Source organism: Suricata suricatta, chromosome 12, assembly GCF_006229205.1.
Source record: "Suricata suricatta isolate VVHF042 chromosome 12, meerkat_22Aug2017_6uvM2_HiC, whole genome shotgun sequence".
NCBI lineage: Eukaryota > Metazoa > Chordata > Mammalia > Carnivora > Herpestidae > Suricata > Suricata suricatta.
In genome coordinates this window covers 16,856,146-16,871,997 of record NC_043711.1, presented here as the reverse complement: position 1 = coordinate 16,871,997, position 15,852 = coordinate 16,856,146, and the positions used below count along the sequence as shown (strand labels likewise).

Genomic DNA, 15,852 nt, shown 5'->3' with positions numbered 1-15,852 from the left:
TGCCATATTATAAATCACTTAAAAATTATTTGTTGTAATAGAAACTTACCACATTAATCTTGAAATGTTAGATGGTACTGGGAAAGAGGGGTTTTTTTTTTTTTTTTTTTTTTTTATTCTGGCACATTTTTAGATGAGGTTAAAAATGTCACGTTGTGCACAGGAAGCAGGCAGAGGAGTTCTGAGGGAGGTAATGCCATCCGGTCTATGGTCTGTTCTCCACTCTCAGGCAGGCGCTCTGGGAGGGATGCGGGCGCTAGGGGGCCTGAGGAGGATGTTGGTTGGGAAGATGGAGGAGACGATCTTGCTGTTGGCCTTGATGGTGCCTTCGCTGTCTGGCCTGGACTCAGAGTCGCTGCTGCCAGAGTAGGCGCCCAAGCCTGGGAGGATGCTGATACAGACAGCAGCGGACAGGCAGGGGGTGGAAGGGATGCTCAGGGACGTGCTTCCAAGAGACATGCAGGATGGGGCTTCTTGACTCCTGTCATCTGGGTCGGTGTCCGACTTCAGTCTTCACATGAATGTTCCCGCTCTCTGAGCTTTACATTTCACAGTTCCTGCCAACGGCTTCGCCTGGGGGAACTTGTTCTTGGTGTCTGTGGATTTCACAGCCACTTTCTTCTCCACCTCCTTCTTGTTTTCTGGAGAAATTCCAGCTTTGTTGAGATTACTTCTGTATTCCTTCAGTTCTTTCAGTTGTCTCTTGGTTGCTTTTCTAGTAGCTCCTGCTGCCAGGAAACCTCATCGAGGAAGTTATTCTCCTCTCTGTCTAAGCCTCTTACCAGGTTTTTGAATTTGAACTGCGCCTCATACTCCTGCTGCTTCCTGTCTTTTTGCTCCTGTAGCCTCTCATGTACAGACTGAGGGTCATAAACCTCCTCTGGAGCTTCTTCTGGATCTTCAGGGTTTTGAACTTTCTCCCATCCCAGGAAGAAACGTTTTTGTTATCTTTTCAATTTCAAGGAGGTATAGATGTTTTATCTTGCTCAAATTTGGAGGTTTATCAAAAATTATTGAATTTATTGGCTTTTCAGAGTGATATTGGACATTTAATACCTAATTAAATTTTTATGTTTAACTTGCTGATATATGCTTTCCCTGTCATGTTGCCCATTACCTTTCCTTGCTGTGGAACTCTCCTGCTGTTTTCCACTAGTTTGACCTTTGAACATTGTCGACAGAACTGTGGATAAGTTTTCACATGTACTTGTTGAAAAAAGTTTTTTTGGGGGGGCGTGCCTGGGTGGCTCAGTTGGTTAAATGTCTGACTTTGGCTCAGGTCACAAGCTCACAGATCATGAGTTCGAGCCATCCATCAGCCTCTGTGCTGTAAGCTCTGAGCCTGGAGCCTGCTTCAGGTTCTGTGTCTTCTTCTCTGCCCCTCGCCTGCTCACACTCTGTCTCTCAAAAATAAATAAAAGTTAAAAAAAATTTTAAAGTTTTTTTTGTTGTAATAAAAAAAACAACCGAATTTACCACCCTAACCATTTTTAAGTCTACATACATGTATTTTTTTTGATGCATAAAACTAACCATTTTATTATACTCAAAACTTCTTGACATAAAACAACCATTTTATTATGCTTAGAGCTTCTGTGTGTCAGGAATTTAGAAGGATACAGTGGGGACAGTTGTTTCTGTTCAGTGATGCCTAGGGCTTTGGGTAGATTTGATGATTGGGGATGATTTGACAGCTGGGGACAGAATCCCCTGGAACCATTTTTACTCATGTGTCTGGTGGTGGTTCTGTCAGTTGTCTGGAACACCAGCTGGGGCTTCTGGCCATTGCGTCTCCAAGTGGCTTCTCTGTAGCCTGGGCTTCCTGAAAGTATGGTGATCTCTAGGTAGTTGGGCTTCACAGGAGTTCAGGGCTCCAGAGGTGACTTTCCCCAAAGCTACGTGGAAGCTGTAGAGCCTTTTTTGACTTATCCTCAGAGGTTCATGACATCATTTCCCCGCCATTACATTCTAATGGTTACAAGGTTGTCATTAAGGATAGTCTTGATTGAGCAGAAGAGAATATACACCCTACTTCTTTTTTTTTCCTTAAATTTTTATTTAGAGTTTATTTTTATTTTTTTTAATGTTTTATTTATTTTTGATACAGAGAGAGACAGAGCATGAGAGGGGGAGGAGCAGAGAGAGAAGGAGACACAGAACCAGAAGCAGGCTCCAGGCTCTGAGCTGTCAGCACAGAGCCTGATGCAGGGCTCGAACCCACGAACGTGAGATCTGACCTGAGCCGAAGTCGGCGGCTTAACCGACTGAGCCACCCAGGCGCCCCTAGAGTTTATTTTTGAGAGAGAGAGACAGAGTGTGAGATGGGGAGGGGCAGAGAGAGAGGGAGACACAGAATCGGAAGCAGGCTCCAGGCTCTGAGCTGTCAGACAGAGTCTGATGGGCTCAAACCCACAAACCGCGAGATCATGACCTGGGCTTCATGAAGTCAGACACTTAACTGACTGACCCACCCAGGTGCCCCTGAATATGCCATATTTCTTGATGAGAGGAGTGTCAAATTTGTGGGTCTCTTTTAAGAACAGTACAGTCTGCACTCTAGTCAGAAGTTATTTATATTCATCTCACGTATAAAATGCATTTCCTAATAGGTCTCCTCTCACTATAGTGACTGTCAGGCTCAAGTTTGAGGTTCTGGATCCTACCACCTACTTTAGGTCCAGGTGCACACGAGGTGACTTGGGTTTATTTCTGGTGCATGGTTTCTCTCATTCTGAAGCCTGTTATCTAGAGACAATTTCTCTCTCCTCGCCACCCCCAGTATTTGTTTTTGTAAGCTCCTTTACAGCAGAGAACATGGTTCAGACCTCTGCAAATCTGTCACCTTGTCAGTGCTTAGTAAGTATTAGGAAGTAAGGGAACATTCTCTTCTGCACCTCATGATTGTCCTAGTTTTTGAGTCCTTGTCTTTATCTTGCAGTATGTTCATGCGGATGCTCCTACCAACAAAACGCTGGCTGGGCTGGTGGTGCAGCTTCTCCAGTTCCAGGAAGATGCCTTTGGGAAGCATGTCACCAACCCGGCCTTCACCAAACTCCCGGTAAGTACATCAACGTATAATAACACTGGGGAATCTGCGATTTCTGTACTCTGAAGTGCAGCCTACAGCTCTTTCCTTTACTGCTATTATCCAATATTCTGTTGTTATTCTAACAAAAAAAGCCTCAACAGAATTTTAGCTATAGAATATTACCGTTTTTTTTAAGTGTAGGAAACTTCTCTTTCAGGAGTCATTTAATATTTGCATTAAACATCATAACAGCTATTTATAGACATAACTGTTACCATTTTAGTATGTTGTAGTTTCCTTATAGTCTCTACTGTACTGAGTCTTTTCTATTCTTTCTTCTAATTCAGTTCTTGGGGCTAGGATACTTTTTTGTGGAATTTTTATTCTGTAGCTGAGATTCTTCTGAGCTTGTGTGAAAATTTAATTCTGTTGTCTTTGCAGTTGATACTTTGATAGTTGGGTTTCATTTATACTTTTTTTTCCTTTTGAAATATGTAGGTTTTTGTTCTTTCATTTTTTTAAATGTTTATTTTTAATAATCTCTACACCCAGTGTGGGGCTTGAATTCATGACTCCAGAGATCATGATTCACGTGCTCTACTGACTGAATCAGCCAGGAGCCTTGCTTTTGTTCTTTCCTTACCGTTTGATGTTGTAGAGAAAAATCTGATACTTGATTTATTTTTGAGAGAGAGAATGTGCATGCAAGCAGAGGAGGCACAGGGAGAGAGAGAAGATCTGAAGCAAGCTCTGCACTTCAGTACAGAGTCTGATGTGGGGCTTGAACTCATAAACCATGAGATCGTAACCTGAGCCAGAGTCTGATGCCTAACCTACTGAGGCGTCTAGGCGCCCTACTAAACTTTCTGTTTTAACAGCCCCCTTGATATCTCAGGTATAATTGAGAATAGGAGATAGTGTGTGTTTTTTTAGTGGTCTTGCAGTAAATGTGTTCAGTTTGCTTATGTTATTTTTGTTATCCAGACATTTATTTATTTTTATTTATACATATTTTAATGTTTATTTTTGAGAGAGAGAGAGAGACAGAGAATGAGCTAGGGAGTGGCAGAAAGAGGGAGAAACCACTCAAAGCAGGCTCCAGGCTCTGACCTGTCAGCACAGAGCCCGACACAGGGCTTGAACTCCCTAACCACGAGATCATGACTTGAGCTGCAGTTGGATGCTTAACTGACTGAACCACCCAGGTGCCCCTCCAGACATTTATTTAGTTAGATATAATTTTTTTTTTTTTTTTTTTTTGCTGTTAAGTAATCTCTACCCCCAACATGGGGAAATCTCTACCCTCAATGTGGGACTTGAACTCACAATCCTAAGATCAGGAGTCACATGCTGTAGAGACTGAGCCAGCCAAGCATAGAATTGTGTTGTTTGAGTCATGTTAGGAAGCTTTTACTTGTAGGTGATAAGAAATTGTCAAGTGTTCTAGTAGTTGTATGGTTTAATTTTTCACATTTAATTTTCATCTATTTAGAGTTTTCTTGGTATTTTGTGTGAGTAGTGGATCTAGTTTTATCCTTTTTCTTGTGATTATCTGGTTACCCCAGTGATATTTATTAAAAAATGCTGCTTTTCTGCCACTGATTAGAGAGCTCAGCAAGTAGCTGAAGCATTTGGTTATTTTACCAAGTTCTGAGAATTTTTATTTATTTATTTATTCATTCATTCATTCATCATTTAATATAGTTTACTGTCTGATTGGTTTCCATACAACACCCAGTGCTCATCCCAACAAGTGCCTTCCTCAGTGCCTATCACTCACGTCCCCCTCTCCCCCACTCCCCATCAACCCTCAGTTTGTTCTCAGCATTTAATAAGAGTCCCAAGTTCTCAGAATTTAAAGAGCCAAAGTGTTGTTTGTCCTCAGGGGGCTCACAATCTAGTGAGCTGAATGAATAGAGCCTTTGACTTTCCGGGTGAACTGGGGCAAAGTTTTCCAGGGGAAAGAACATTTGAATTTGAGACTTGAGAGAGGAGTAGGAGTTCTTCAGGGAAATGCTGGAGGATGGGATTTTTCAGGCAGGGATAGCAGTGTGTAAAGACACAAAGGCCTGAGAAAGTGTGGTACTTTACAGTCCTTGCAGGTAATTTAACAGGATTACAACTGAGGATAGTAGGCAGAGAAATAGGCTAGAATCAGTCTTAATGGGCCAAGTTTACTATGCTAGATATGTGGTCTTTATCTTGAAAGTGATGGGGAGCCACACACAAGGGAGAGAGTGCAAGGTGGCCTAGTTGATTTTGGGTTTTTTTTTTTAATTTTTTTATGTTCTTTATTTATTTTTGAGAAACAGAGACAGTGGGAATAGGGGAGGGCCAGAGAGAGAAGGAGACACAGAATCCGAAGCAGGCTCCAGGCTCTGAGCTAGCTGTCAGCACAGAGCCCGATGCGGAGCTCGAACCCACGAACCGTGAGATCATGACCTGAGCCGAAGCCGGAAGCTTAACCGACTGAGCCACCCAGGTGCCCTGATTTTGGGTTTTAGAAAAATCCCACGGGCTTCAGTGTGAAGAATGGGTTGGAAGCTGTTGAGATTGGAGGCTTTGAAAGTTTTCCGTGAAGAAACGGCTTTCATAATCCACTGTGATGACAGTCTGCAGAGCAAGCAGTGGATTCAAAGAGAACATAAAGGAGTTGAAAGAGTTTAAGGGGGCAAAACTTGGTAATACTTTGGTGGGGACAGTCTAGGGGCTGGAGAAGGAAAGAATTTACTAGTGTGACTGTACTGAGCCATCAGACACCCTTAGCACGAAGGGGAAAGCCAGGGTTAAAAGCACATTTCTGGGGAAAGGTACTCAATTTAGTCTTAACTGTGTTAAGGTTGGTTCTCCAATAGGCACTTTGGGTTTAGAAAATCCTGTGGGTACTAGGAGGTGAGATCTGGAATTTAGAGTACGGGATTGAATTAGAAGAGATTTGGGAGTTACTGGGTACTGGTTGAATTCACACTTGTAGAGCAAGATCATTCCTTCTGTTTTGACTTACTTTTTACTTTATCCTTTTGATATCCTTATTTTTTAACATGTGATTTAAGTTATATACGCATGACATATTAGCATTGTACTAAGGGCGTGTATATAATTTATGAATAGATTTTTAGGTATTAGAAGTACACATTCACTATTTACTAGTGGGAATTACTCAATTGGATAATCAGTGTATTTCATTTCTGAACTGTGTGACTAATTGAGTTCTTTTGGGTAACTTTTGTAAATTTAAAATTACTTCAAAATTTATTTAAAAGTTTGCAAAGAACTTTCATTTTCCATTTATTCAGAATCTCTGATTATTAATATTTTACTGTAGTTGCATTATCATTCTCATTTTCATTGTCTGTGCATGTATTTTTTTTCCCCTGAATCATTTGAAAGCTTCATGTTCCTTTACTTCTAGTTACATGAGATTTTTGTTCTTATTCTTACATATTATGAGCCAGATTAGAATTATTAAATCAGGGGCTATTTGAAGTTATCATTTAAAACACTGTAACATTGCGAGGCACCTGGTGGCTCAGTTGGTTAGGCGTCCAACTTTGGCTCAGGTCATGATCTCACAGTTCGTGGGTTCAAACCCCGCATTGGGTTCTGTGCTGACAGCTCAGAGCCTGGAACCTGTTTCAGATTCTGTGTCTCCCTCTCTCTCTGCCGCTTTCTTGTTCGTGCTCTGTCTCTGTCTCAAAAATAAACATTAAAAAATAAGATAAAACACTGTAACATTGGGCACCTGGGTGGCGTGTCTCTTGATTTCTGCTTAGATCGTGATCTCACTCGTGGTTCATGAGTTTGAGCCCTGAGTTGGGCTTATGTTGACAGTGCAGAGCCTGGTTAGAAGTCTCTCTCTTTCCCTCCCCTGTTCACACACTCTCTCAAAATAAATAAATAATCTGAAAAACAAAACAAACACTGTAACAAAATACATAGAGATTGTACTTTATCAAGTATAATATCATTTAGAGTAAAATTTAGAGATAGCATTACATGAAGTATTTTGTATAATGTGATTCACATGATTGTATGAATGGTCTTAAAAACTAGTATGTACAGGAAGCTTTATTTATGGGATATTTAACTCTTGGGAACTAAACCATTATTTTTTTTAACTTTTTTTTTTTTTTAATTTATTTTTGAGAGACAGAGATAGCACGAGCAGGGGAGGGGCAGAGAGAGAGGGAGATAGAATCTGAAGCAGGCTCCAGGTTCTGAGCTAGCTGTCAGCACAGAATGCGACACGGGGCTTGAACCCACGAACCGTGAGATCATGACCTGATTCAAAACTGGACGCTTAACCAACTGAGCCACCCAGGCGCCCCAAAACCATTATTTTTTTTCCAGATTAAAGATTAGGGAAGAATATTTTTAGGCATAAGCCATAAATAAAAATAATTCATGGGTTAGTGCCAGTGGGACCAGATGTACTTCTCTTCCTTTTAAAATAGTGTTTAGCATTTTCCCAAATGAAAAGCAAAAGTGGATGAGAGAGGCAATGAAGCCAAGAATGTTTTAGTGAAACATGTCAGCTATCTAACCTTAAAAGTACCCCCCCTCCCCCTTACAAATAAACAGTACTGGTTTGTAAGAGTTCACTATTTGGACTGATTTTTTTTTAAATCAAAGTGGGACTTTATATACTAACTTCTTAAGTCATACCAGGTATTAAACAGCTGGCTCAGTATAGGGTATGTTCTATTTAATGCTAAATTGAGATATAAGAGGATTTAGAGAAAGTTGAAGGATTTATAAGGCTAAAGTTATGTTGTATAGGCAGGGGCACCTTCCTGGCCCAGTCAGTAGAGCATGTGTCTTGATCTTGGGGTTGTGAATTTGAGCCTCACATTGGGTATGGAGCCTCCTTAAAAAATAATACATAGCATAGACAGATATAGCGTGAGTTGAAACAGAAGAAAAAAGTGTTTTCACCTCCACCACAAGTAAACATTCTTGTTTTTCTATAATCTCTTCAAGGCTCAGTGTATGTGCATATATAATATAATTTTAATGATAGGATAGAGCCAGTTTTGTATTCTGCCTTTTAAAATAGATTATATGGGTCTGTGTTTAAAAAGTTTTTTTTTTATTGTTTATTTATTTTTGAGAGAGAGACAGCTTGAGCAGGGGAGGGTCAGAGAGAGGAGGAGACACAGAATCTGAAGCAGGCTCCAGGCTCTGAGCTAGCTGTCAGCACGGAGCCCGACGTGGGGCTTGAACCCATGAGCCATGAGATCATGACCTGAGCTGAGCTGGACGCTCAACCAGCTGAGCCACCTCGGCGCCCCAAGGGTCTGTGTTTAAAAACAACAAATCTCTAAGATCTGCAGGACTACTATAAGGTAAAATCAGAGTTCTAAAGTAGCAGAAGATTTTTTTTAAAAAGATTTACTTATTTCTTATTTTTGAGAGAGAGAGGGCAAGTGGGGAAAGGGCACAGGGAGAGGGGTACAGAAGATCTAAGTGGGCTCTGCGGTGACAGCAGCAAGCTCAGTGTGCGGCTTGAACTCCCGAGCCATGAGGTCATGACGTGAGCCAAAGTCGGATGCTCAGCCAGCTGAGCCACAGGGGTGCCCCAGGTAGCAGAAGATTTTGAATATGTTCATGAAATGTTCAAAATCTTCAGCTTACCATTACTCTTTAAAAAATTAATCATTTCATTTGCAACTATAACCTGACTACACCCTGCCATACCATAAATTTTGGAGTGGAGAGACTACCATTGGGAACATGGAACTAGAAAGAAGATCATAAATGTTTTATATGTATTGGAAGTTAGTTTTTTAAGTTTGTAGCTTAGACTTCTGTCTGACAGAAGTGGAACATAAGCAACCATTTAAGTGAAATGATGTGGGATATTTACTTTGTGGAGCAATGGTTTGGTTTCATTTTGCTTTTTCTTTTATGTATCACCCTGTTTGTTTGCATCTCTAAAGAGAATCGTGTAGTCTTCCTGGTCTTTGAATTTTATAGGACTTGAATCATAAGTATTCCTCTGTGTTGTGAGCCTCGGAGGAAGTATTTGTTTCATGAAAAAAAACAAGATGAACCGTTCAACCGTGTACCTATAGAAAGTACAATTACCGTAGATAAAAGGAGTAAGTCTGAAAAAATCTAGTCCATTCTCTTTTTACCCTTGTAATTAATTTATCTGCAAGGGCAGTGAGCCAGTGATCTGGGATGACTGGTCAGAGCTCATGGACTGCAGAGTAAGGGCTTTTAGAGCCTGGATCTGTATACCAGGTGAGGACATGCTGGGCTAGTAGTTGACTACAGCTCCAGAAAGCTAGGACCAGTGTTAATGGCAGGCCTGTAGTCCCGTCCATACCGTGTGGATACACAAATATAAACCTGAGTTCACTGGCATTGTATTTCTGATTTGTCTGGGTGATGCTTTATTTGTTTATTTTTTACCTGTTTTTTTCCCTTTCACTTTTTTTTCCTTTTCTCTTTTCCCGTAATGTTTATTCCTCTAGCTTTGCTGAGGTATATGTCTGATTGATGTATTATACGTGGTCGATATTTAAAATAATGATGAGTTCAGGGTAATGATCATTTCCATCACCCCCAAAAGTTTCCTTCTAATCCATCTTTCACCCCAGTCCTCTGGCAACTAGTGACACTACAGATTCATTTACAGCTTCATCAAAAAATTTTTGTGAAAGATCTTTTTTTTTAATGTTTGTTTTTTTTGAAGGAGCACACACATGAGGGGGAGGGTCAGAGGGATAGGAGGACCGAGGGTCCCAAGCAGGTTGCGTGTTGTCATCACAGAGCCAGGTGCAGGGCTCAAACTCACGAACCATGAGATCATGACCTGAGCTGAAATCAAGAGTCTGAGGTTCAACCGACTGGGCCACCTCAGTTTCAGGAAATTTATATAAATAGAAACACACAACATACTTTTTTTGCCTTGGTTCTTTTACTCATAATGAATTTTTTTTTTAGTGTTTCTTTCCTTTTTTACTATTTTCTTTTTTTTTTTTTTTAATGCTTTTTATTTATTTTTGAGAGACAGTGCTAGCAGGGGAGGGTCAGAGAGAGAGCGTGAGATACAGAATCTGAAGCAGGCTCCAGGCTCTGAGCTAGCTGTCAGCACAGAGCCCGACGCGGGGCTCGAACCCACGAACCGTGAGATCTGACCTGAGCCGAAGCCGGACGCTTAACCGACTGAGCCACCCAGGCGCCCCTCATAATGGATTTTGAGATGGGCATCATCTGGGTTGTACCATGTATTATTATTTTTTCCTTTTTTTTTTTTTTCTTGAGAGAGAGAGAGAGAGAAGATAGTGTGAGTGGGGGGTGGGAGGGGCATGGAGAGAATCCCAAGCAGGCTACATGCTGTCTGTGCAGAGCCTCGTGTGGGACTCAATCTCCGGAACTATGATCATGACCAGAGTTGATATTAAGAGTTGAGACACTTAATTGAACCACCCAGGCGTTCCAAATCATAGTTCACTTATCCCTTTAGCGTTTAATGGGCATTTGGGTTGTTTCCAGCATTGTAAGCGAAACTGCTATCATCGTTAATGTCCAGATCTTTTTGTGGACATGTTTTCATTTCTCCTAGGTAAATAACCTAGGAGTGGAACGTTTGGGTCATAGAATCGGTAGCGTTCAACTTTTGAAGGAATTGCCATGCTGTTTTCTCAAGTGGTTGTATCATTTTACTTACCGCCTAGCAGTGCACGAGAGTTCCAGTTCCTTTGTATTCTTGTCAACAGTTGCTATAATTGATCTTCATAATTTTATGCATTTTAATAGGTATGTAATGGGATCTCATACTTTTAAAAAATTTTTGTTTTTATGTTTATTCATTTTTAAGATATGGAGAGAGACAGTGTGAGCAGGGGAGGGGCAGAGATAGAAGGAGACACAGGAACTGAAGCAGGCTCCAGGTTCTGAGCTGTTAGCACAGATTTAGCCCAATGCAGGACTTGAACTCATGAACTGCCAGATAATGACCTGAGCTGTAGTCAGATGCTTAACTGACTGAGCCACCCAGGTGCTCCTGGAATCTCATACTTTTAATTAGCATTTTCATGATGACTGATGATGTTAAACATCTTATATTCTTCTTTCAATTTTTATTTTTTAATGTTTGTTTATTTTTGAGAAGGAGTGAGAGAAGACAGAGTGTGAGTGGGGGAGGGACAGAGAAAGGAGACCCAGAATCTGAAGCAGGCTCTAGGCTCTGAGATGTCAGCACAGAGCCTGACATGGGCTTGAACTCAGGAACTGCGAGATCATGTTCTGAGCCAAAGTCAGAAAACTGAGCAACCCAGGTGCTCTTGGTTTTAAACATCTTTAAAAAATTTTTTTAATGTTTATTTTGAGAGAGAGTACGTGAGTAGAGTAGGGACAGAGAGAGAGGGAGACCTAGAATCCAGAGCAGGCTCCAGGCTCTGAGCTGTTAGCGCAGAAACTGATGCGGGGGCTTGAACCCGTGAACCATGAGATCATGACCTAAGCTGAAGTCGGATGCCTAATTGACTGAGCCACCCAGGAGCCCCAGTGTTAAACATCTTTTTATGCATTTATTGTTTCTTCTTTTGTGAGTTGCTTATTTAAACGGTTTTTTCTTTGGTTCCTAAGACCACCCACATTCAGAGATTTACTAGAGGGATTCCTGGAGCTCAGCATATAATTGTACTTATAACTAAGATTTTTTAAAAAAGTTTAAATAATCTTTATACCTTAACCTTTTCTATTCAGTATTGAGTCAGAGGTGCTATCTACTGCAATGAGGTAAGAAAAAGAAAAGAATAAAGATCAGGTGGAAAAAAAATAAGAAAACTTGTTATTAAGTTATAATAATAAACATTTGGTATTAGCAAAAGATAGACATTTAGATCAATCTGGAAAAACAGTCCAGATACAGACTCACACATATCTGGTCAGCTGATTTTCAACTGAAGTGCTAAAGCAATTCAATGAAGAAAGACCATCTTACCAACAAAGTTGGTTCTAAAATAATTGGATAGGGGCACCTCTGTGGCTCAGTCGTTTGAGCATCTGGCTTTGGCTCAGGTCATGATCTCATGGTTCGTGGGTTTGAGCCCTTCATCAGGCTCTGTGCTGACAGCTAGCTCAGAGCCTGGAGCCTGTCTTCAGATTCTGTGTCTCCCTCTCTCTCTGACCCTCCCCTGCTCACACTGTCTCTCTCTCTCAAAAATAAATAAGAACATTAAAAAAATTTGAAAATAATTGGATATACATACTGGGGGGAAAAGCATTAGCCATAAATAACCCTTATACGATACATAAAAATTAACCCCAAATACCTAAAACCTAAAATCTGTAAAATATTTGGAAGAAAATATAGGAAAGAGTCTGTGACTTTGGGGTATGCAAAGGTTTCTCTGGACACAAGCACAAAACATAAAAATCAATAAGTTGAATTTCATCAAAATTCACAACTTTTGCTCTTGGGAAGACAGTGTTAAGGAAACAAAAAGTCAAATCCCAACCTGGGAGGAAATACTTCCAATATATGTGTCATAAAGAACATGTATGTGGGGCACGCTTGAGTGGCTCAGTTGCTTAAGCATCCAACTTCTGCTCAGATCATGATCTCACAGTTTGAGTTCGAGTCCCAGGTGGGGCTCTGTGCTGACAGCTCAGAGCCTAGAGCCTGCTTCAGATTCTGTGTCTCCCTCTCTTTACCCTTCTCCCATTCAAGGTCTGTCTCTCTCTCCCTCTCAAAAATCAGTAAATGTTAAAAAACTTTTAAAAAGTATGTGAAACATATAAAGAATTTAAAAAATTTGATTAAAGAAAGATACTGTGCAGAAAAGAATTAAGACAGCAAGCCTGAGATTACTGTTCTCAGTAAGGCCTGCTCACCAGTTGGCCTTGGCTGGCATCTGGGAATCTGAGTCTAAGTATTCCTAGTCAGCTGATAAGAAGAGTGGTTTGCTGAGCCTACACTACCTGTACAATGTGGCTTATCATGAATACCCACTGTACTCCTGAGGAATCTGGAATTTTAGTATGTGTTTATGCCTCCGTAAAATTTTTAAGCATGAGATTCTAACAGGCTTCCATGGGCAGAAATGTTGCCTATATGCTGCTGTCTTTTCAGTACTGGGGAAGAATGCACTTTGACCTCTCATGTGAGGGAGAGAGCATTCAGAAGCCTGCAGAATGGATTCCTCCAGACTGTACATGTGTACTTAGTTATAAGTACAAGGGGCTCCTGGCTAGCTCAGTAAGAGAAGCATCCTACTCTTGATCTTAGGGTTGTGAGTTTGGGCCCCATGTTGCATATAGAGATTACTGAAAAAAATAAATACAAACTTAAAAAAGAGAAAATGTTAAAAATTAAAAAAAAATTTTTTTTGGAGAGACAGAGACAGAGGGCAGATTGGGGAGGGGGGCGGGCAGAGAAAGATGGAGACACAGAATCTGAAGTAGGCTCTAAGCTCTGAGCTGTCAGCACAGAGCTCAATGCGAGGCTTGAACTCGTGAACCTCGAGATCATGACCTGAGCTGAAGTCGGATCCTTAACTGAGTCACCCAGGCTCTCCAGAGATAAATGTTTAAGATTGGCATTCTATCCTTGTTAATGGAAAAACATTCATTTTTTGCACTATTAACTATGATGTTAGCCATAGACTTTTCATAAATGATCTTAATTCAGATTGTGGAAGTTGCCTACTGTGCCTAGTACACTGAGACCACCTCAACCGACTGAGCCACCCAGGCGCCCCTGGGAAGCTGTTTCTTGCTCTAAGGATACTATGCTATCGCTGTGAGAATCACAAGATCTGCGATAATGAAAGCTCTTCAAGAAATTAGAAGTAACATAAAAAATAGATTGCTGCCTTTTTCTAGCAAAAGTTTTCTTGGTCAGAGTAAAAATGTAGATGTAAGGTAGACGTATTATTTGAACATTTATAATACTAGTTTGCCATCACTTTCAGCTCTTAAGGATGACCCCAAAGAGCTAGGTCTTCTGTTTCAACTCAACTCCTAGCTGAGACAGTGAATTTTGTGTAAACCTGAGGACTAACAAAACATGTAATGTCCTTTAAATTGAAGCCAAATTTTATCAATTAACCATTGGTAAGATTTGCTTTAGATTCTTACTCACTGCAAGTGTTTAGTATGTATTTATTGATATATATGCCTATGCTCTGATGTAGGTAACTGACAGACAAGAATAGTGAATGGCTGTTAATGAAATTAGCTGGAAAACTGAACTGTATTTATTTTGTGAAATTGATCTTAAAATATCTACCAAAATGTAAAGCACAGTGCTGACTTACAGTTCTGAACTTAGTGAAATTATTAGTCCTCAAAAGGAGATACACTGAGGAGATGGGCACATCTATTTTCAGGGACTTGCAATAAATTTTTTAGAGTTTAGTTTCAAACTGTCACCGGAACTTAATACCATTTTATATATATCTTTGGAATGCATGTAAATACTTTAAAGATAAAATTTATTGTGACGGCCATTTCTACAAATGAAGCTGTGTATTTAGACTGGGTAGTACTGTTTTGGGACATTTTAGATGAATCGCAGCCCATTGTCTATCTCTCTCTGACACTTTGGAATTTCTATCCAGTAACTGGTGTGACTGACCTACCTCATGGCAGAGATTCTCATGAACTTGGTCAGTTTGGTATAATGGAAAGAGTAGGAGTCAGAGGACTGTCACTTTGACACTCATTTTCCTTCATTTGATTTAGTAAACCATGCTGTGTGGTTAATAAATTTGAAGGAGAAGGAAGTTGATAGAAGAGGCTTATAATTATAAGAAAAAGGAGTTGGATGGGTTCCTTGATGGCTCAGTCGGTTGAGCGTCTGACTGGCTCAGGTCATGATCTCATGGTCCGTGTGGAACCTGCTTCAGATTCTTTGTTTCCCTCTCTCTCTGTCCCTCTCTCCCCTCACTCTCTGTGTCTCTCTCAAAAATAAACATTAAAGATTTTTATTTACAAGGAAAAAGAATTGGACCTGATCATTGGTTTTATAATCGTTCCTTGCAGAGCAGCTGAGTGACCGAGGGACAGAGGAATAAATAGGGAGGTCTTAGAGGAATCTGTTGCTTTCAAGTTACTAGGAATTCCTAGGAATATTATCAGCAATTGCTGGGTGCATGTTCAGCTTTGGTAGACACTGGTAATTTTCCTGAGCAGTTGTATTAATTTGTACACCCACAGGCAGTGTACAAGGGTTCTGATTTCCTACTTTCTCACTGATGCTTGGACATTTTCTTTCTTACTGTAGTTTTGGGGTGGATTTGTGGTGATACTGCATTTTCTTTAGTTGTTGATGACTAGTGAAGTTGAGCACCCTTTCATATTTATTGACCATTTGGCTGTTCTCTTTATCGAAGGACCTGTTCAAATCTCCTGCCCATTTTTTTAAATCCAGTCTTTGTCTTTTTCATTTTTTTTTTTTAATGATTTTTTATTTATTTTTGAGAGACAGAGATAGTGTGAGCAGGGGAGGGTCAGAGAGAGAGGGAGACACAGAATCCGAAGCAGGCTCCAGGCTCTGAGCTAGCTGTCAGCACAGAGCCCGACGCGGGGCCCGAACCCATGAACTATGAGATCATGACCTGAGCTGAAGCCGGCCGCTCAACCGACTGAGCCACCCAGGTGCCCCTGTCTTTTTCATTTTTTATTTTATTTGATTTTTTAATGTTTATTGTATTTTTGAGAGAGAGAGCGAGCACACACAGGCATGCAAGTGTGAGTGGGGTAGGGGCAGAGAGAGGGGGAGACACAGAATCAGAAGCCAACTCTTAGCTCTGAGCTGTCAACACAGAGTCCGTTCTGGGCCCAGGTTCACTAACCGCGCAATCATG

The 15,852-nt window shown here is 40.7% G+C and overlaps 1 protein-coding gene and 1 pseudogene across 1 annotated transcript in view; one reads left to right on the top strand and one right to left on the bottom strand.

Annotated features, from left to right (window-relative positions):
* Positions 1-225: 225 nt before the first annotated feature.
* LOC115274429 lies at positions 226-2,816 on the bottom strand (annotated as a pseudogene).
* The window catches only part of SMARCC1 (SWI/SNF related, matrix associated, actin dependent regulator of chromatin subfamily c member 1), a 167,296-nt gene continuing 154,258 nt past the window's right edge, over positions 2,815-15,852 (top strand). Inside the window, exons 1-2 of the mRNA XM_029917869.1 lie at positions 2,815-2,856; positions 2,939-3,058. Of these exons, the coding sequence (XP_029773729.1) occupies positions 2,815-2,856; positions 2,939-3,058 (162 nt within the window). The remainder of the gene's footprint in view (positions 2,857-2,938; positions 3,059-15,852) is intronic.